We start from the raw sequence: 23,411 nt of genomic DNA on the forward strand, positions 1-23,411 counted from the left end.
TCATCCTCACAAATGAAGGCACTGGTAAACTTGACCCTAATGGCCTAACCCTGAAGCTGATAGGGTTCATACTTAGCCCTGAGTAAACCACATTACCAAGCCACAAAAATCCTTAGTGTCAAAGGTGTTGCCATGTACCAAGGAGATCTTTTCAAGCTGATACCAAGAGTCTCAAAACAAGCTTGACTCCAAGTCCCAATCTTGTTAGGTTCACGATTGTCCCAACTTAATCTATTTATTCAATACCTAATTAGCACATACTTTCTTATGTGCCAGACACTGTTCTAACTCTGAAACAAAGAAAACACTATCTGCCTGTGTGGAGTTATATTCAGAGGATACTAAAAATAAGCCAAATAAATAAGATACACAGTATAAGATGCTTAACAGCCAAGAAGATAAAATAAAAAGAAAGGGAAGAGGAATACTTTAAGAGTCAGTAGAAAGAGATTAAATTTTAAAATTCAGAGAGTGACCAGTGAAGCACTCACCAAGATGGAAACATCTAAGTAGAGATTTTGAGGAAATGAGAAGTGAGCATGTGGATAAATATCAGAACAAAAAAAAATTCAAGCAGAGGAAATAATGAGTGAGGCAAAAGCATGCCCGGATGGTAGGAAGAGCAAAGAGGGCTAGTGTGGCTGATGAAGACTGAGCAAGGAGAAGTTGTAGAAGATGAGATCAGAGAGGGAATAGACAGCCCGGCCATGCAGGACTTTATGAGTTACACATGCTCTCATTTACATTTTAACTGTATCTCTCTAGCTGTTATGTTAAGAAGAAACTGAAGGAGACAAGAACCAGAAGATGAAGACCAGCTGGGAGCTACTGCAGAATTCAGGTGGCAGCCTGGATCAGGGTAGGAGCATTGAGGAGAGGTAAAATCCTCTATATATTTTGAAGGCCAGCCAATGAGATTTTGCTAGCAGGTTAGAGATGGGACATGAAAAGTAGAGATGATGCCAAGGTATTAGGCCTGAGTTGATATGGTCAAAGAAGGAAAGACTGCAAGAGTAGCAGATTACTGGGGAGAATACAGGGAGATCAGTTTGGGGCATGTCATCTTGAGATGTCTAATAGACATTTCTACTATAGTAGAAATTAGGGCTGTTCACAAACAATGATTTTTTTCCTCCTTTCAAGCACTTTAGAGAATTGTACTTCCCTACCCTCTTTGACTTGATTTGTCCAAATGGAAAGGGAACAGAATTACCTCTGTCACTTCTGGTCAGAAGCTTTAAGAATCAGGGTGAGATTAGTCTCATCCCCTTTCACTGCCAGGGTGATCAAAAGAACTGAGCCACCAACCAATCTATTTTGCAATGTAGCATGGATAAGAAATAAACGTGTGTTAAGCCCTCGGGGATTTGGAGACTGTTAGTTATTGCAGCATATTTACATTATGCAGACTGATACAAGATTCAAGTGGAGAAGTTAAGAAGACAGTTGGGTATGATTCTCAAGTAAAGGGGGAATAAAATTTGGAGAATTGTCAGGACATAAAAAATTAAACAATGAGATTAGATGAAATTAATAAGGGAACTAGTGATGTTGTGGAGGGTCTTGGAGAACTCCAAGATATTGAGAGGTCTGGGAATGAAGGAAATCCCATAGGTTGAAAAGAACCACCAAGAAAGGAAGAAGGAAATGCCACTGAGTGAAGTGTCCAGAAAGCCAAATGAAGGAAATGTTTCCAGGAGGAGAAAGCATCTATTGAATTAAATGCTGTCGATAGATCTGAAGATGGGGAATAGGCCATTAGATGTAATTACGTGAATATTATTAGAGACCTTTATAAAGCATTTTTTGTTAGCTATGATCCAAGACCAATTTTGCACTTTGTCCTGGGAATAAGGCAAAAGGGGTTATTTAATAGCTGAGTTTAATCTTTCTATGGTGGGTAACATATTCTGATGCTGTTAAATTCAATATTTTTCTGGAAGGAAGCTGAGTATATTTCTGTTTTTAACAGCATTCAACAGGCCTTATTATGTTCTTTGTTCTTCTTATCTTGTTTTGTAGTTTAATGTTACCACCTTCACAAGTCATCCTGAAATCAGAGGATATTCTTATCTTTCTGAAATCTTTGTTTCATCATTCTCACCTCCCTTTACCTCTAAACATTCTATCATTCCCACCCTGACATTTCAAGAAATTATGGAAGTCTCCTTTTCAAGCTCGAATTATTGTCAGTACTTGATCTCACCTTCTTTGAACATCTCATTTTAATGCTCATTATACTGTATTGTTGTTTACTAAATTAGCCATTTGTAATAAACATCAAAATTTCACAATGCCCTTCAGTCTTCTCTGACTACAGGAAGCAAACAGAGAAATAAAGCAATAGTATATTTCTGCCTTTTTGCCTGACAATTCTTATGTTGTCTAGCAGTGGAAGTATTTTAAACAGCAACAAGTATAATACTGCCAAATACCGGCAAATAAAATAAGCATAGGATACTTCCCTCCCTTTTTCCCCGAATGTATTCCATATCCCCGAATTCTATGCCATAGAAAATATTGGTCCATAACTGATAATGTTCAATTAGTGTAGGAAATAAAGCATCATGCAAAGCATCATGCTAAACATCCATTCTTTAATTTCCCACGTTACATTCAATTACCCTAATATATCTGTTGTGAATAATTTTCTCTTCCACTGCATAAATATTTTCCACCTTTTGAGTATACAATATAAAACCTATTAAATAGTAGTTGAGCCATTCAATGTTAAGACATTAATTCTCACAGACATACACGTAGTAAATATCCTTTTGGTTACAGAAAGCTTGCTAAATTGACATTTCTAGGACTAGCTAAACTAAATTCCTCTTTTTTTTTCCTTGTATTAAGTCTTTAGCTTACTTTGGAGATATTCTTGCAGACTTCCATGTCTCATCAACTCTGTAATAATATAAATTGGATCTTCTAAAGTGCAAACAGCATAAAGCTGGATAAGCTTTGGATGTCTTAGGTTCTTCATTATCTGTGCCTCCCTCAGGAAGTCATCTGGATCCATCGAACCTGAAACAAGAAGAGGGAGAAATCACTTTATGTTATTGAGGCATTCCTATCCTCACAGCAGCCTGGTGGGAATCATCAAGATTGCCTCCTGCTTCTCAGTGGAGCAAGAGCATCAGTATCACAAATCTTCAGAGTTATCAAGAAGAGAATCAGTTCAGCCAGAGCAACCTAATAACTGGATGTGTTGGTGCATCAGGAGTATACGGTTTATATGTTATGACCTGTAGGTGAAGAGAGGTTGATTCAGGTCTACATGAAAAATGAAGGAAAAAGGAGAGACTGACAATCTAACTGATAAAACAAGGCACCTTAACACAAAAGGAAAACATTCTATGAACATGAGCACTGAAGGTCACTGAATATTTAATTACTGCAACCAGAGACTGATAGCTGCCCTGTCCTTGGTGCCCACTGTGGGAACAGCTGGACAAAAGTCCTAAAACAGTGACATTCTGCCATAGTTTTGTCTTTAATTCTGTAGGAACATAGTGTGTAGACCAAGTGGAAAACATCCAAGACCATCCTCAAAAGTTAATGGTTTTTTTTTCACACGTTTTGTGTGTTCAACTCGAAACTGATATTTAATATTTTCTCCTGTACTATCTGCTTCCACAGTCAGAGCCTTAATAGCGTGGCCAAATGGAGGAGAGACAATATTAAGGCCTATTTAGAAGACTTGTCTGCAATTAAATTGTATTTTAATGGATCCACTCTGACTCACCATGCAAGGTGTCAAGTAGTTGACATCAAATAAAATTTAAGAGGAGGAAGATTATCTGGAGTTTACATTTCATCAGTAATTTTTAAATATTTTCTTTTAGAATATGATGTTTCAGAGGCATTACTGTAATTAAAGCAATACTGTCATTTCACATCTTAGTATTCACTATGAATAATGCAAATATGGTTTCCATTGATGCTCAGCAAGACTACTACATTCATCATCCTCTCGATGTTGAAGACTTTACAACTGATATTTAAACCCAGACATGGATAAGCTTTGACATTCTAAGGCAACACTGTGACTTGTTTATTAATGTGAAGTTGAGTTAGTTACATGTGACCTGCACATCATTTCACATAAAACATTTGAGCAGTCTCCCCTTTGAGAACCCAGAAGTTCAGAACTAGACTGATCAGACTCTGCATTCTAGACAAATCTCAACTCTCTGCCACTAGTGCCCTGTGTGATCTTGAGCAAGTTATCAAACCTCTCTAAACTTCAGTTTCTTCATCTGTAAAACATGGCTAATAATTTTACTGACATTGTAAGATCATTACCAAGATAATAGCAATGCCTGCACGTATGTATTCAGTGACTGTTGATCATTATTTATATTATCATTGATATGCACAGTCTTGGAAAAACCAAACAGACCAGCCATAGGTATATTTCATAGGCTAAGGAAGAAAAGGGACAAGGACTTAAAGAGAGAGAATAGGCGAAAATGGCTGATTCTCTTTTCCCTTACATGTTTCTGAGCTCCATCAATTCCATCTCTACCATTAGTTTACTCCACACAGTCAAACAGGATTAAAATTTGGAATCATAGTCACGAAATGGAGCTGAGAATAAGAGACACCTAAACCATAATAAGGGACTTTGTTCTTAATTGTTACAACTAGTTTGGCCTATGGTCAAATATAATATAGTAGGGACTCCCCCCACTACCACCCCCCAAAAAAGAAGCTTCCAGTGGTAGCAGTAATTATGATAACCATACAGAAAATTAGGCTGGGCATGGTGGCTCATGCCTGTGATCCCAGAACTTTGGGAGGCCAAGGCAGGTGGATCACTTCAGGTCAGGAGTTAAGAGACCAGCCTGGCCAACATGGTGAAACCATGTCTCTACTAAAAATATAAAAATTAGCTGGGCGTGGTGTCAGGTGCCTGTAATCCCAGCTACTCAGGAGGCTGAGGCAGGAGAATCACTTGAACCCAGGAGGTGGAGGTTACAGTGAGCCGAGATGACACCACTGCACTCCAGCCTGGGAAACAGAGTGAGACTCTGTCAGAAAGAAAGAAAGAGAGAGAGAAAGGAAGGAAGGAAGGAAGGAAGGAAGGAAGGAAGGAAGGAAGGAAGGAAGGAAGGAAGGAAGGAAGGAGAAAAGAAAAAGAAAATTATATATACAATATATATTTATGTTAATGAAATTTCTGTGTTGTGTGGCCATCAGATTCAAGCAATGCAGGACACTCAAACTCATTCCCAAATCAGACTATGCACAAGAACTGAAATCACAGTAGGTCAGAAGCCTCTGCAGGTGAAGACTGTTTCAGAGCACTCCTTCATGGCCATGCTGGTTATAGCTCACCAGCTGCAGAGTAAAGGAGACCCAATCTCAACTCAGCTAGTAATGTAACATTAAATATTAATTTTTGCCTGTCAAAGCTACTGTGGGAGTTCATTTCAGGCTCGTCTTTATTTCGCAGTAGCCTGCTCAGCAATAAATAGCTGCTAAGATTGATTAATGGCCCCAGTGAAGTGAAGACATTTAACCAATCACTAAAGCTGTTTGTGGCTATTACACTGTAAGTCAATAATAATTATTCCTGTTGGAGAGAAAGCTATCGTGTTTCTTTTTTTAACATGAGAAATCTGACTTTTTTGTTGTCTTTTGACTTCCCAAAGGGCTTCCTTAGAGAACAATGTTAGGAAGGCTAGCTAGCTGCCTTTTCTTAGAAAAGAATTATTAGATTGGACAATAAAGTTTAGCCACCATTAATTAACAAGATTAGGGCTTAAAAGCATATACACAGTGATTGTGAAAATCTCAGGTGCTAGAATAGAATGTCCTCACCTGGAGCACTTATATAGCATCTGGCCACTTTAAAATGCCTGTCTCTTGTTTCATCTGGCAGATGAAAATGCTGAAACTGAATTCCTGCACTAGTAAATTTGCACTTCAGTGGACACATCTGTCAGCAGCCCCATGGAGGCTAACATTTATTAAGAACTTGCTGCATATACTTTACGTACATTGACTCCATTTGTCCTCATAAAACCCTATAAATTAGGAACTATTATGATTCCCACTTCCAGATGAGAAGATTCCAAAAGGTTAAAAAGTTGTCCAAAGTCACAGAGGGCAGGGCCAGGTTTAAACACAGATTTATCTTATATCAAATTTGACACTATTCTCTTGTTACACCAGAGGATCCCAACGTTTTCAGTTCATGGAACCTTTAGTGTCTCCATAACTTTTTTCATGATGACTCTAAGTGAAAATAAAAAAAAAAACTAACAGTTATTTTGATTACTGGGTTAGATCCAAATAAGTTAAGAAGTATTTATCTTAACAATTTAATAGCCATTTGAAAAAGTAACACATGTAAATTGAAAGGAAAAGATAATTCTTCACTTAATTCTTAACTACAAGTGCTTACTAAAGTGATATATGCATCCCTGGGACACTGCACAACTTCTCCAATCTTAGAATTAGATGAAGCACTGCTACCCCCATTTTCTGGTCCATATTGATTTTTGTGTAGATTTTGCATTTGACCATAGCAACTATCAAAAACCCAGCTTCACAAAGATATGATGTCAACAAAAGGAATGCTGTTCTAAAGTTGAAACCATGAACTACTTCAAGGTAGCAGTTTGTACAATATTCAGAATGTTGACTTCAAAACTTTTAAGTATTCCACAGCACTCTTGTGAATTCACCGTGGTGTCCCCATGAGCCTTGCCACACAGTTTGGGAACCACAGTGTTACCCTATGCTGCTAGCCAACAAATCCCAAGTGCTCAGGTTCTGCCACCAGGAGGTTTACCAAACCTCTAAGAATTCTGGGCTAGGTAAATAATGCAGGTCTCCCAGAAAACTACAATCTAGCCTATGTTGCTTATTCTTACCTCTGTTATAAAGGTATACATGAGGCTACTATAGCAATGTTGCACTTTTATAGACTGTCACTTCCATGGGGCGTGATGCAATAGTAATAAATGTGGGTTCAAATCCCAGCTATGCCATTTGCTGACATTTTCATTATTATAATAATAGTTTTTATCCATCACTTACTATGAACCAGGCACTATACAAAGCATTTCCACTAATGACCTAATTTATCTTCTTGGTTGGCCTTATTATTATCTCTATTTTACAAATGACAAAACTGAAGCACAGAGTTCAAAAATTTGCTCAAGATCATATGACTAGAAAGTATTTGGAAAGGTACTTAGTCCCTCTTTAAAATGGAGGGAATAAAGCCTGGCTGAATAAATACTGATTTCAGTATGATTTTACTTGCCATCACAGGAAAAAGGAAGATGGAAGGGAAAAAAAGTTCCTACATTTTCAAATACAAGTTTCTTTAGATGGACCAGTTTGCCTTTTAACCATAAAAATTAATACTTTTAAAAATAGTTGTTCCCTGAATAGTATCAAGATTCCTTCTGATTTTTTAAATATTTTCAGCTAAGTCAGTATCTGCTAACTAAGGTTAGGAACAAAATGGGAAGAAGGACATTGGAAGACTGAATCCTAACTCCAGATAAGAGATGAGTTGTCAGACTCTTCAGAATCAGCGATATTTTAAGACTCAGCTGAACCAGGAAGTGTGTTCTTGTTTTTATATTTTAATGACTTATCCATAGGTTGGGGTCACCTGGGCTAGAGAGAATTACCACAACACCTGCTTGCTGCCAGTATTAGCCACCCTATGACCTCTTAGATATTCACAGTGTTAAATTGAGCTCATAAAAATCCACATATGCCATTTAACCTTTATTGTTTTCGCACCTGGTTTTAATGTTTTCACTGCTACTGGAGTGGTATTGTTCCACAGACCTTCCCATACTTCGCCAAACTGACCAGATCCCAATCGCTTCAGAAGCTGTATGGAGTTGCGGTCTATCTCCCATTGGTCCACGGTTTTATACGACAAATCAAATGGAGCTGGGACCTGGATCTGTTTCATAGAATAATAAAAGCAATTGTTAAAAAAAAAAAAGTAGATTTAATATTATTTTGTTGAAAATAATAGTCTAGGTACTTTTAAATAAAACTTTTTAAAACAAAATATTGTAAACCATATTATAATTACTTCAAAAACAAAAAGTATGGTGGGAGAATCTGCATTTGTTAACTCTTCAAATTGATCTTCCAGATCTTGGGAAGTCAGGCACCTCGTTGTCCACCTGTCTGATCCCATACCTGACGCCATCCTCACTCAGGTCTGGAATGACTTCTGTCTACCTCTTCGCCTAGCTAAATCCTCTCATTTTCAAGGCCCAGCTGAAGTTCTGTCTCACCCACAAATCCTTCCCAAACTCTTTGGCTATAGTTTTTTTATATGTATCATCTATTTTTGCATAATTAAATGTTTTATATTTTTCAAACTCATTTTTTTCATTTCTTTATCTGTTCATTCATTTATTTACTCATTCATTTGGTAAGTAAAATTGTTTTAAGAATTGACTAGGTGCTTTTCTATAAACAAAACAAGCAAGACCCCTGCCCTCCTAGAACTCATATTCTAGTTTACCACCTGCCCTATGGTCTCTGTTGCAGCTTCTAAACTCTGCTGTTATGGCACCAAAGAATCCAAAGATAACTCGCATATGAATGAGCATCTGTGCAAATAAAACTTATTTACAAAACAAGCATACGTCAGTGTGAGTTCATGGGTCATGGTTTGCCTATACCCGCCTCAGGTAATAAAATGACAATTTTTTTTCCTGAACTGATATCTGAAGGAAAAAAGTTAACTTCAATAAAAAAAAATACGGCTTGAAAGCATTTTCACCTTTAAGCATGGTTTCCCCAGCTTGACACACAGGCCATCACTTGTCTTGGTGTAGTGGCTCACAAATTCGTTCAGTGTTGAAAAGGTTCTTCTCCGCGTGAGAAAAAAGCCCCCTTCATCCAGTCTTTTAATTCTGTAGTGTTTTACAACTCCTCCATCTAAAACTGGAACCCAAAATAATTCCTGTTAATAAACTTCTTGCCAAAACCAAGCAGATTTATTTACTTTGTGGTGACATTTTCAATGCATAAAATGAAATCTATATAAAATTATACGTATTTCTCAACTTTGTCTCAGAAAAGATTTAAGAAAGTTTACAAAGGATATAGAACAAAAGAGAGAGTGTGAGAACTGGGAAATAATACTGAAAGAAATATAAAAATAAAGGGGTGAGGCTAGCACTAAAAGAATCCATGCTTCCAAGCCTAGTATACTTGATTAAAGCAAGCCATAAAATTGACTCTATCACTCTAGCAATGCAAAGAAGGAAACCTTACCATTTTGAGGAATCACAGTATCCATAAGATAAAATCATGAAAGGTTTTTAGAAACAGTTTGACTCTTCCTGGTGCAGAGACCAGGGAGAAATTTCTCCCATGAAATCCTATAATGTGGCGTTGGAAATAAACGGTGTGCTCAATACCGTCTTACAATAATGCATAGAATTCCACAGGACTGTTCATTATATTGTACCTCAATGCAGGCTGGTAACAGAATGTCCTAATACAGTTCAATAAAAGCAATTCCACAGAGCCTAAAATGATGCAGTCCACATATGCAACGTTCCAGCAGTATTGCTTCATGCAAGGGTAAGTCCTGTAGGACCTACAGGAATAACTAGACTGTGTTATTTTTACCTAGTCTGGCTTGCAGTGGCTATTTTGTTACTGTTGCCGCCCACCTACCATTGACCCTTCTTCTGGTAACAGCACCCCCAATTTTCCTCAGAGAATTGTTGCTTCTCTAAAAGCATGTGGTCCAGAGGGACCTGGCAGCCACCTGGAGCCGAAGAAGACATAATTAGGGCAATAAGAGCCAAGGAACCCCAATTCCGGGACTTGATAGTTCCAGAAAGACAGGAAGAGTTTTGTTGCTGTGGCTGTTGTTTTGGTTTTGGTTTACTTATGGGAGTTTGGAGCTATTGGCACAATCCCGGCCTCCAGGCAGGAAGCAAGCTTGCCTGAGAAGAGAAGCAGCCCAGTGGGAGGCAGTCTTGATTTGGAAAGTGAAGCTTAATCCCAGGAGCCAGCCAAGCCTGGCTTTTCAGCTACAAGAGTCAATTAATTACCTTTTTGGTTAAACTATTTTGAATAGGGATTTCTGCACTTACATTCAAAATATTGACTAATGCACTTTATACCTATGCTTTCACTTAGCAAAGTTATTGATAAGTATTGGGCAGAATTTACCACCAGAATGCTATTCTGCATTCCTTGCTAAATATATAACTTTATGCTTCAGTGATTAGTCAGGCTGGTGCAATGCTCTTATGAAAGGAAAGAAGACATCCCACTTCCCATATGGAGGTTTACTGAGGGCATGCCAATAGCTAGGACAAATTTTTTTTTTCAAAAACAGGAATTGGCACACACCAGAAAAGCTAAAATGAAAAAAGACAGTATTAACAAGGAAGTGGAGTGACTTCCTACACACAGTTGATGGAAGAGTAATTTTTACCACCACTCTGGAAAACTGTTTTTCCTTATCTACTAGAGTTGAACATAGTCATACATGTCATACAGTAATTCCACTCCTAAGCATAAAATCAATAAAAGTGCAAAATATATTCACCAAAACATGTGTTTAAGAATGTTTTTAGGCCGGGCGCGGTGGCTCACGCTTGTAATCCCAGCACTTTGGGAGGCCGAGGCGGGCGGATCACGAGGTCAGGAGATCGAGACCACGGTGAAACCCCGTCTCTACTAAAAATACAAAAAATTAGCCGGGCGTGGTGGCGGGCGCCTGTAGTCCCAGCTACTCAGAGAGGCTGAGGCAGGAGAATGGCGTGAACCCGGGAGGCGGAGCTTGCAGTGAGCCGAGATTGCGCCACTGCACTCCAGCCTGGGTGACAGAGCGAGACTCCGTCTCAAAAAAAAAAAAAAAAGAAAGTTTTTAGTTGCCTGATTTGTAAGGGTCTAAACCTGGAAATAATCCAAATGTTCATCAACCAATAAACAGAACTATCCAAATGTCTATCAACTAAAAAACAATTGAACTAGCTAAAAAACTGTCATCTAGGGGAATGCAGATTTGTAAATAAACAAAAACTGCAGCTACACATAACAATGTGAATGAATCTCGCAAATTCAAATATATAGTCTCATTATTAAAAAGCAAGGCTGAGCTGGGCGTGTTGGCTCACGCCTTTAGTCACAGCATTTTAGGAGGTGAGATGGAAGAATTGCTTGAGGCCAGGTCTGCAAGCCAGTCTAGGCAATGGTGGTAGACCCTGTCTCAACAAAAAATAATACTACTAATAATAATTGTTTTTAAATTAGCCAGGATTGGTGGCACACACCTGTAGTCGCAGCTAGTTGGGAGGCTGAGGCAGGAGGATCACTTCAGCCCAGAAGGTCAAGGCTGCAGAGAGTTATGATCGATTGTGCCACCATACTCCAGTCCAGCCTGGGCAACAGAACAAGACTGTCTCTAAAATAAATAAATAAATAACAAAAACAAGCAAAACTATTGATATGAGGGGTCAGTGACTGGGATGTTAACCTAATTCTCTTTCTTAACTTGGTGCTGGTTACCTGGGTGAATTCACTTTGTACTCACAAAACTAAACTCTTATGAATTGTGTACTTTTATTATGTGTATCACACTTCAATTTAAAAGAATACTTTTAAAATGTCAGTGTTTTGCTTCTGTTTATGAACGAATGGGACATGGAGTCTCCAAACTGCTATATTATGGTTCATGCTGTATTATTTCAGTATAGAAGGTTATTAAAGTAAATGTTACCTAATTTTCACCTTGGATATAAAAATTCTCAGTAACATACACGTAGAATATTAACTTTAAGCAAATAAGTTTTCTAGTAAGCACTGTGAGAAACCTGGCTACAAAATGCCCTCCTAAATAACTGAGCTGACTTGCAGTATAGGAGTATTTGCTATAAGCCAGAAAAGTGCAGGGAAATACCAAACAAAAATCAAGACTTTAGGTGTACAACACTGAATTTGAAGGTAACCTTTCTAACACAGCACCAACCACAATAATGCAAACAATACAGCAGACAAGCACAACTAATAATTAAAGCATACACCTTTCATGTTCTTCCCAGTGGTCTTTAATTTGTAGTCTGTGAGAATAACACTCCCCTGTCCCTAGATGAAAGCTCCAGCAAAGATTTCTTGCCCACTTTTAGGTATTAGACAGTCTGACTTCCAATTAAAATCACAAACACAGTCTCAATTCAAGCCTAGATGCCCAGTCCCAAATGATAACCAAAACACTCTACTGCTACGTGATCAGATGTCAAATCTTCTCTCCTTCCCCAGCTCTGGCCCGCTTCAGGCAAAAGGCAGCAGTGGAAACACGGTATGGGCAGCTTCCTCTCTGTTTCTCTACTATAGCTGCTCCCCTACTTTTCCGTCCCAGCTGGGTTCTGAGCATCTTGACTAAGAGCAGAGAGAAGAGGGAGTAAACGATGAGAAGGCCACACTCAGTCGACTTCCCACTCCGAGCCTGCGGGCAGAAACTCAAGCCGACTCCTCTCTGGGACACTCATGCAGGCCCTTTGGGGCTTCCCCATCTCTAAAGGAACCCTCACTGCAGTTGCTAAGATGCAGACATTTCTACGATGCCTGCACCCAATCTCCTCTCAGCTTCTGTTTCCTGGGCAGTTCTCCCACCACATTCTCCCTTATAGGTCTCCTCTTATCCTCCAGCAGAAGCTTTCTTGGGCAAAACCCAAAACTCCTCCAGACTGTCCATCTACAGTGCCATGGCACTTTTGCTTATTAGGAGACCCACTTATGGTCCTGAGATAATATTTACACATCCCTTGCCCTGACAATTATTAGGAGGAGACAGAGGCTGGTGCCCTAAGTCACCTCTATTCTACTTCCACAGGATTCTTTCGCCTTCTCAACCTGAGTCAGGCACCTGTGTTCTATCCTCCCAACTGCAGAGGGTGGAAAGTTAGCTCTCAGAGTGGCCTTCCTGAAGTGCCCTCTCACTAGGTTTGGGGTCCCATTCATTAGCCCAGGAATAAAGGGGGTCCCATAGTGTGCCAACAACTTTCTTCAAAGGCAAAATGCCATCAGCAAATTATTCCTCCATTCCACTCCTTGTATCCTTTCTCTAAGCTGAGAGATCCAAGAGCAGCCATACCTATCTTTGACCGATTCCTTCGTCAACTGTGAGTATGGAGATCTGACTTTGAAATTTTACTTCTATTGTGTCTTAATGACCTCAATCAAAAACTCCATTTTAACATTGTTATATTCACACGTATTGACCCAAACACCATGCTAAGCACTGTTTTACATTATTTTATTGTAATCTTATAACAGTTACATAAGGTAGTTATTAGGTCCATTTTATTATTCATAAAAGTGAGTAGATGGCACTGCCAGGATTCAACTTGGGGCCTTGTGACTCTAAGATGCTCTATAACCAGCAGATTAGCAGATTTCACATAGCAGATCTAAATGTCTAATAAGACACACCTCCAGTTCATGACAATAATATTATGTCATCTGTGTTCAGGAAAATGTTTTACTTTCAGCAGTAATATCATTCATTCATTTTAATGTTTTCCTTTACATTAAAATACAAAAGCCAAGCATCCATTTAATTCCTTCAAGAGCAATATCATTTTCTTAAACTTTTTTGTGTTTCTGGAACACATCCTTGCACTCTGATATGTCAAGCTACCATTCCTACTGGCTATGACTCTTAGGCCAGTGTTAATTGCCCTATATAATAATCATCAAATAGAGGACTTCTATCAGGATATAGAGCTTAGCTCATAATATATTCCTGAAGCTGGAAACCATCATTCTCAGCAAATTAACACAAGAACAGAAAACCAAACACCGCATGTTCTCACTCATAAATGGGAGTTGAACAATGAGAACACATGGACACAGGGAGGGGAACATCACACACTGGAGCCTGTTGGGGGATGGGGGATTAAGGCTGGGATAGCATTAGGAGAAATACCAAATGTAGATGATGGATTGATGGGTGCAGCAAACCACCATGGCACGCGTATACTTATGTAACAAATATGCACATTCTGCACACGTATCCCAGAACTTAAAGTATAATTTTTAAAAAATTTTTTTAAAAAAAAGCCAACAAAGGAGCGGGCATCGTGGCTCATGCCTGTAATTCCAGCACTTTGGGAGGCCAAGGCGGGCAGATCACTTGAGGACAGGAGTTCAAGACCAGCCTGGCCAATATGGCGAAACCCTGTCTCTACTAAAAACACAAAAAATTAGCCGGGTATGTTGGCATGTGTCTGTAATTCCAGCTACTCGGGAGGCTGAAGCAGGAGGATTGCTTGAAACCGGGAGGCAGAGGTCGCAGTGAGCCAAGATTGTGCCACTGCAATTCAGCCTGAGCAACAGAGCGAGACACAGTCTCAGGAAAAAAATAAAAATAAAAAGCCAATAAAAAGTCAAACAATATCATGTTAGTCCCAATTCATTTCTCCACAAAGTTATAAAAATATAAGAAGTAGAAGGATATCTAAATATAAAATATACTTGCTATTTATATAAATTCTTGGCCTACATGTTCAAGCCTTGACATCTATCAAAAAGAGAAGTCCATAAATTAAAGCTGAGATGTCTAGCAAGCCAATAGGTCTGTAATTGGAAATGATGGGAAGCAATAAAAAGAATTCCCCTTTTATAAACAAGATGAACTATCTACTAGCTCCAAATTGAAATGGACTACGTGGAAATTAAACACAAACTTACAAATTCCTTCATAGTGCACCACAAAAGATCTAATAGTCTCCAAGCTAGAGACTAAAGTAAATAGATGGCAGAGGGGTTAAAGTGCGCTTTGTGGTTTTCTTAATAAGGGATGCAAATCACAGTGATAAATATGGCTTTGGAGATTGCTACTAATTATATAAAGAAAGCCTAAATAAATATTTGCCAGATCTTTATGATGCAGATTTAAATTCTAAACTGTAAAACCCAATGTTTGGCAATAGCACCTAGAGTTTTCAAGCACAAAGAGAGGTATTTTGTTTAACAGAAAAAGCAACAGACTGAGAAATGGCAGACCCAGGTTACAATTTAATTAGTATATAACCAAAAACATGTCAGTCTCATGGGCCTTGATTTATTATTAAAATAAAAGAGTAGGCTTTTTAAAAAATCTCCAAATTTCCAAATGTTTCCATCTTAGCATTCAAAGATTTCTGATGACCATTGCTTTCTCTCCCTAAATTCTGATCTCTTTGTGTAGTCCTTTCATAAAACTTTAGTAATTCTTACCTTGGAGCTTTTGAACCCCATTTGAATGCTTTTCCTGTGAATCTTCTAGAATCTGGCCCCTTCCTTTCCTCTCAATTTAAATCCTCAGAGCCAGCCTTCTCTATCCCCTCGAGCTCCTCCTTTCTATCACATAAACCTGCTTAATTGTGATAGTATTTATCACAGTAGAATTATCTCTGTGAGGGCAGGGGCTCTGCTGTCTTCATCCAATAAATAGAGCTTGGCTCAGAGTAATCACTAATATAAACATCTACTAAATGAATGAATGATATCACTAACTCTTGTATTTTAAGTGAAATATAAATTTCTGAGATGTCTGCTGCAATATTAAATAGGTAATTATAGCAATACTTTCGGGACTTACAAGACTTCCCTGCAATCTTATTTTAAAATGGCAAAAAAAAAAAAACCTCAGGATATAAACACTACTAGAGAATAGTCATTCGAGTCAATATCTAATTTCTTGATTTTTAAAATACAATGCAGAAATTTTTTTTTCATCTCTTACTGGCATCATGAGCATTTATACATGGTTCCTTCAAGGTCTCAATCTGAACAAAACTGGAAGATATGTATTATTTAAAAATAAGACCACAAAAGCTACATCAGGGAAATTCAATACATTGTAGTCAGGATGAAGGCACTTTTAATATTGCATATATTCATAAATAATCGAATACAGAATGCAAACTGTTTTTTAAAAGTATTTTCATTTCTTAGTGGTGAGTTCATATGCTTGCAAATTGTCGTTCTTAATGAAGGTTGAATTCAGGTGTCTCAGAACTAGAGAGAAATGAATTTTCTATTCCTTTTCTGGCTTGTGATCTTTATTATTGAACTGAGCCTATTCCAATTCCTACAGACTATAAGTGAATGCTTGTGCCATTCTTTTTGTGAAATACTATGAGTTCATACTAGTTAAGTATTTTAGTAGTTCAGCTGCAAAAAATATATAAGATTAACTAAAATAAACTGGAATCATCCATCAATAAAGTTGCTGGCATTATGATTGAACTTAGCTAAAAGATCAAAGATCCTGAGTTTACATGCTGTTTGACCTAGGGAGAAATGTGTCACCTGTCAACTGATTAATCTAGCAGAACATGTCAAAGAATTAGGATATATTGCGGAGACGTAGGTAAGTATGTATGAGGAGTACAATAAATGTTGGTTGCACGTTGAAAGAACTCAGCTATTCTGCACATTAACTTCTATATGGACTATACCACAGGTCACCTGATTATTTGGCAACCCTCACATCCAGAGTAACTGATTTGGGAGAGGATCTATGAGATCTAGCTGGGGTCTGATGATTTCTGTCCTATTTGCCAAACCCAAGTGCATTTATATAATATATAGTTGGTGACAGATATAGAAGCCCAGCTTTCTTCTAACATGGTAAGGCCTTATTTTGCAGTCCTTTCACAAAACTTAAGTAATTCTCACCTTGGATCTTTTAAGGTAGAAAAGGGTTTCTCTGCCACTATATAAAAGAATACTGTGAGATTTTATCATAAAGCACTTTCAAAGAACTCTGCCCCAATTCTACCCCACACGGGTAACATATTATTCAGAACATATTAAACAATTATGAAATTCGGGATATTCCAAAATTAGATTTTTAAAAGACAGAAATTCCGGAAACTAACTTTGGAATATAACATAAACATAAACATAAACATAAAGTCAGAGGCTGTGTCTGCAAGACACAAAGACATCAAGTCGGCTTAGTGAAAAACATTGGTATAACAATTAATTTGGTGTTTTACAGAAAAACAAATGGCTGATTGTGCAGATTTTTGTTTTTCAGCTGGTCTTCTGGCACCATCTGGGCATAACCTTATTTCTACTGACTGATAATAATCTCTTTCCATACTCAGTAAAACAATATGACTTCGTTGATTGAGCAAAGGAATGAAAATCAAGAACTCACTCCCCTAATCTTATTCTGCCAGTGATTTGTTCTCTGACCTTAGGCAAGGAATTTCATTTCATTTTCCTTATCTAGAAAATGAGAATAATGATCTTATCTATATACTCCCACAGGGATAGTTTGAGTGTCATTGTTCACAGAGGATGATAGATATTTCTAATGTACAATGTGTGAATACTGTATCACAATATCAGTATTGTCAAATAGCATTGTCAACAAAAGAAGGCAGTTCCAAAGTAACATTTTCTACTCCTTACAGAGTAACGGCAACTTAACACAGTGGCTACCAAGCATATTAAGCTAAGAAATTGCTATTAATTCTGTGTGCAAAAACTCCTGCACTTGTAAACTCCTGTTTATTTGGTTTGTTTTTTGAAGATTTGTTTATACTTTTCAAAACCATTACAAAGACAACCATGATGATTCTCCCTATACCACTGCGTCAGAAATCATGCTAAGATAGCTCTACACCAATAAGTGAATAACATTAATTGATTTGTTATGTTGTATCTCCCATTAAAACACAGTTCAAGACACATGCTAATTTTACACTGAATTCTCTTCTACAGCAAATAGAGTAGGATTCCAGCATGAATTATTTTGAGAGAAGAAAGTACATCTGTCTAAATTATTAAAGTGGCATCATGTAGAAGAGTTGTTCTCTCCTTTCCTGGGGAAAAACATCCACTAAGACTAAAAGAACAAACAGAGCTGATTCATTTTATGCATACAACTCAACCTGTGGGTCTCAAAGGGCACTTGGCTCCCAACCATGAAAATTCTGTGTGCTGCGGACATTGGTCAGTAAGTTTTACTGTTAAACTGTAGATTGAATTAGATCATGATCCATTAAGGAAGTGTCTATATTAGTTGACTCAAGAAAGCTTACCAAAAAAGCTTTTGGAAGATACATCTAATAGCTGCCAGGTCCTAGGGTCTGTCAGGGTTGTTACTGGTCAAGAAGCCCAGCTGAGGTTACTTTATAGTTAGAGACAATAATCAACAACTTTTGTAGGCAAAAATTCACTATCTCTTCCATATGGCATAGCATAGAAATTGTGAGCCTGAACTATATATTGGATCAAATGCTGATCACATTTTTGAGAAAAATTAGTCTTATTCTAAAGACCCCAATAATCCAATCCCTTATGAAAATAAACCAACTCCTTATCAAAACTGGGTATTAGGTGTTCAGTACAGAATGTCAATTTTATTGTTTATATATCCGGTATGTAAAGCAAATGAGCATCTCTTTAATTAACAATATATAATTGTAACATTCAATATTTTGCCAGCTAATTTAATTGAAAATTACAATTTCCCGTGAAAAGTACAATTTCCCATGAAAACAGCATTTACAGCATCTGATATTGCAAAGAAATGCTCGAAGAAATAACTTGATTCTTTATTCCTCTCGGGACTCTAATTCCTCCCTTGGTATTATATCTGCAATAAATCACCAGGAATTAACATACTTGGATTATATTATCTCAGTTTCCTACAGAAAATCTTTCACTGGGTAAAGATATAATGAGACATGAGACTCAGTGTATCTACTTTTCAAAACTTACTCTAAGGAAATAATCTAAATATTTACATGCATTTATTTAGTTATAACCCTACCTTGTTCTAAAAATGTCTGAAGGTTTGCATAAATTATAAAATGCCTCAAAGTATAATAAAATTTAAAATAAGTAGATGAAGGAAATAAGACAAAAGGTAAAGAAAAGGACGATGACTCCAGGAACTTGCCTATTATGCTTTACATAGATATCTTCAGATGCCAATCCATGTTCAAGCAATGTGGGCCAGATTTGGCACTGTGCCTTCCTAGTGCCCACAGTAAAGAAGTAAACACATTCAGTTACCTAATTCCATGAAGAAAATATTAATAAACTATTAATCAAAACACATACACACACACACAACTACAGTCATGTGCCAAATAAAGATGTTTCAGTCAACAACAGCCTGCATAAATGACGGTGGTTCCGTAAGATTATAGTGGAGCTGAAAAATGCTATTGCTTAGTGACCTCGTTGTGCTACCACTTGTAGCACAATGCATTATTACATGTTTGTTGTGTACAGTACATAATATATGATAATGATAATTAACAACTATGTTACTGGTTTATAAATTTACTGTGCTATATTTTTTGTTATTATTTGAGAGTGTACTCTACCAGCCTGGGCAACACAGTGAGACCTTATCTTTACAAAAAATGAATAAAATTAGCTGAGTGTGGTGGCACATGCCTGTAGTCCCAGCTACTCGGGAGGATGAAGTGGAAGGATCCTCTGAGCCCAGGGAGGTCAAGACTGCAGTGAGCCATGATCACACCACTGTACTCTAGCCTGGACAACAAAGCGAGACTCTGTCTCAGAAAAAAAAAAAAAATACACCCAAAACAAACAAACAGTGAGTATACTCTTTCTACTTAAAAAAAAAATTTAACTGTAAAACAGCCTCAGGCAGGTTCTTCAGGAGCATTCCAGAAGAAAGCACTGTTATCATAGGAGATGACAGCTCCATGGGTGTTATTGCCCCTAAAGACCTCCCAGTAGAACAAGGTGTGGATATGGGAGATAGTGATATTGATGATCCTGACCCTGTCTAGTCCAAGGGTCATGTGTGTGTTTATGCCTTTGTTTTTGACAAAAAAGTTTAAAAAGTAAAAGATAGAAGAACTTTAAAATAGAAAAAAGCTTATAAAGACACAACAAAAGAGAATATTTTTGTACAGCTGTAAAATGTGTTTATGTTTTACTCTGCTACTACAAGTCAAAATATTTTTTAAAATTAAAAAATGTATAACGTAAAAAGTTATAGTAAGCTAAAGTTCATTTACCATTGAAAAAAGAAAAATATTTTTTATAAATCTAATGTAGTCTAACTGTGCAATATTTATCATAAAGTACAATAACATCACAGGCCTTCACACTGACATCACAGGCCTTCACTGACCCACCCAGAGTCCTGCAACTTGAGTCCTGCAAGTTACATTCATGGTAAGTTGCTTATACAGGTGTAACATTTCTAATATTTTAAAACATGTTGTTACTGTGTCTCTTATATGTTTAGGTATAAATACTATTGTGTTACAGTTGCCTACAGTATTCAGTTTAGGGACATGCTGTACAGGTTTGTAGCCTAGGAGCAATAGGCTATACCACAGAGCTTAAGTGTGTAGTAGGCTACAGCATCTAGGTTTGTGTGAGTACACTTGGTGATGTCCACACAATGGACTCACCTAATGACACATTTCTCAGTACATATCCTGGTTGTTAAGTCATGCATGACTATATTTCTGATATTAAAATGAGAGAGAAATTTCTCACATTATGTCTTCATAAGGAAAACACAGAAAATACAATGAGCAATATCATCATTAACATTCTTAATAGTAAATACACCAATAAATTGCCAAGAACTGACTCTTATAATGTCCCTTAATATGGACCAGTTACCAACAGGGAATTCAATAAAGGCATTTGTAGGGGAAACTACAACAACACAGTTCACCACCCAGAAAAGGAAAAGCAATTTGCACAAGAATGTTCACTGCAGCATTTTTCTAGGATTAAATGACTGTTAAATTGTAGTAAATCTGAAAATTCAGAGTTGTTTTTAAAAATTATATAATTGTAAAAATTATCTAGCAGCAAGAAAAACATGTAAAATGTATTAAGTGAAATGGTGGGATACAAAATTAAGAGAATATCATACGGAAACACGAGGATACATCCGGCAGCTCACATGTCCTAGAGCCCTTTACTGCTAAAGGAATCCAGCTGAGGTTCCTTGTGTAAACCATAATTGCATATGGGCAAAGATGATTAAATTTGCCAACATGAAAATAATTGTGTTAGATTGGCAGATTTGTGGATGTTTTACTCCCTCTGCTTTCCAAACCAACTGTAATAAAGTTATACTGCCTTTAAAATAAAAACATACACATAATGCTTCCAGCTTTTTTAGAAAAGCAGTATGAGAATTAACAACTTAAAGACAATGTCTGCACATTTTGCTGAAGACATTGTCTGGTATGATACTTGATATTCTTTCCACAAAGACCTCATGAACTCATTTCTCTTTGAACTTAATGCTTAAAATTATAATGTGTCTCCTCTTATATATAAGCCAGTGAGAAGCACGATGTGTTTCCCTTTTTGCCTTATCTGCCAGAGAACCCCTGGCTAAACTGATTTCTAAACTGTGATAATTATCTTCTATTAGAGACTCAGCATGATCTATTTCTCTGTTCTTTTTCATTGATTTTGTCTTTTTTATGTTTAGCTATATTTTATATTATGTTTCAGCATTATATGCTGACTTAAAACCTTTTGGAGATATATGGAAATACATGCACAAATGAAAAGATAATCAAATGACACGGCGCACTTACTAAACATAAGAAAGAATTTCTAATGAACTGAACTGGCCAATAATAAAATAGGCTGATTCTCCGGGATTTTTGTTTATGGGAGGTTTGAAGCTTCGAATTATCAGAGATTCCTCAGCAAAGACAATACAGTAGTAGACTAGACATTCTTCACAACTTCTCTTATTCTATTAACGAAAAGAAATGGAGAAAAGAGAATATGATATGTGAACTATCAGAAATTTTAAAGATGGTTTAATTTTTTTTCTTTTACTGATGAGAAAAACAAAGTCTAGAGGTCTGAAGTACACTGTTAGTTGTTTTCAGAGCTGGAATCTAAGTCTAGCCATATGAGTGATAGTAGAAACAATAGAAACCTTTAACCACTAATTTCCTATTTCTTGATCAAAGAAAAAAAGGTAAGAACTTATTATTTTCTCATAGTATGTTATATGTTCCAAAGCTTTCTGAGGGAAATCTTTCCCTTCTCTCTCAAAACTCTCCAAAAACTCTCAAAAAGCCTTCCCCATAATGAGGGAAAATCTCGGGGCACAATTCCTCTTCTCTTTTTCCCCACCCAATTTCAGTAATTAGTAGACATGTTGAACAGGGTAAACATGAAAGTCATATAGGAAGGTAACAAACGGTAATTAAAATACCTTGAAATCAATTTTTATCTCCTTTGGAAATACAAAGGAGTATTTTTTGTATTAGCTAATTTATTTTCATAGCAGATTATTGTATTTCATTTTTTCACCTTGTTTCTACATATGCAAGAAAACTATTGGTAATTTGATAATTATTAATTCTCATTTCTACAAGCAGATAGCTCTCTTTCTTGGAAATTTCATCATATTTAATGAGGACCCATGCTGTTTATTTCAGACAAGGATTAGACAAAGGTTACTGTGATGGTTACTTTTATGTGTCAAATTGACTGAGCTAAGAAATGCCTTGATAGCTGGTAAAGTGTTATTTCTGGGAGTATCTGTGAAGATGTCTCCAGAAGAGATTAGCATTTGAATTAGTAAAGAAGATCTTCCCTCATCAATGTGGGCCAGCATCCTACAATCCATTGAGGCCCTGAATAGAACAAAAAAGGTAGGATGGGCAACTTCACTCTCTCTCCTGGACGTCCATCTTTTCCTGCACTTGTACATCAGAGCTCCTGGTTCTCAAGCCTTTGAGTTCTAAGACTCACACCACTGGCTCTCCCAGTTCTCAGGCCTTCAGAGGCCTCTGACTGAATAATTACACCACTGCCAGGCTTCCTGGGTTTCCACCTTGTAGATGGCAGATCATGGGAACTCTCAGCCTCCACAATTTTGTGGAAATAAATTTCCACATATATATACTTTACTAGTTCTGTTTCTCTAGAGAACCCTGAGTAATACAATTAAAGAGGGTAGACTCTGTTTACTTTTATTTGTCATTGTTTGGTGAAAATGTAGGTCAGGTCACATACAAGTAAACACTTCACATAAAGACAAACCACCCCTTAGTTGCAGCCTGCACTTTGAAGGCTGGCTAATCATCTTCCTAATGACCCTTACTCATTCAGGGGTGAACCGGGTGAACAACTGTGAATTACTCAGTCCTATCCATCACTATTCCTAGAAAAACAACTCAAAGTACACATTCCAATGAAAGGTGGGCCAACAGCTCCATCTTTCAGTGCAAAACATAGCATTCTTTATGAGTAATAATAAAAGCTATTGAGGCTTGGTGGGGTGGTTCATGCCTGTAATCCCAGCACTTTGGGAGGCTGAAGCGGGTGGATCACTTGAGGTCAGGAGTTTGAGACCAGTCTAGCCAATATGGTGAAACCCCATCTCTACTAAAAATACAAAATTT

The 23,411-nt window shown here is 37.3% G+C and overlaps 1 protein-coding gene across 2 annotated transcripts in view; it reads right to left on the minus strand.

Annotated features, from left to right (window-relative positions):
• The window catches only part of FRK (fyn related Src family tyrosine kinase), a 114,269-nt gene that overhangs the window by 11,981 nt on the left and 78,877 nt on the right, over nt 1-23,411 (minus strand). For both annotated transcript variants that reach the window (XM_032157180.2, XM_058430499.1), the window contains exons 3-5: nt 8,777-8,940; nt 7,771-7,939; nt 2,866-3,024 (exon numbers count right to left, since the gene is read on the minus strand). In XM_032157180.2, coding sequence (XP_032013071.1) covers nt 2,866-3,024; nt 7,771-7,939; nt 8,777-8,940 — 492 coding nt within the window. The remainder of the gene's footprint in view (nt 1-2,865; nt 3,025-7,770; nt 7,940-8,776; nt 8,941-23,411) is intronic.

This window comes from Hylobates moloch, unplaced genomic scaffold, assembly GCF_009828535.3.
Source record: "Hylobates moloch isolate HMO894 unplaced genomic scaffold, HMol_V3 SCAFFOLD_2, whole genome shotgun sequence".
NCBI lineage: Eukaryota > Metazoa > Chordata > Mammalia > Primates > Hylobatidae > Hylobates > Hylobates moloch.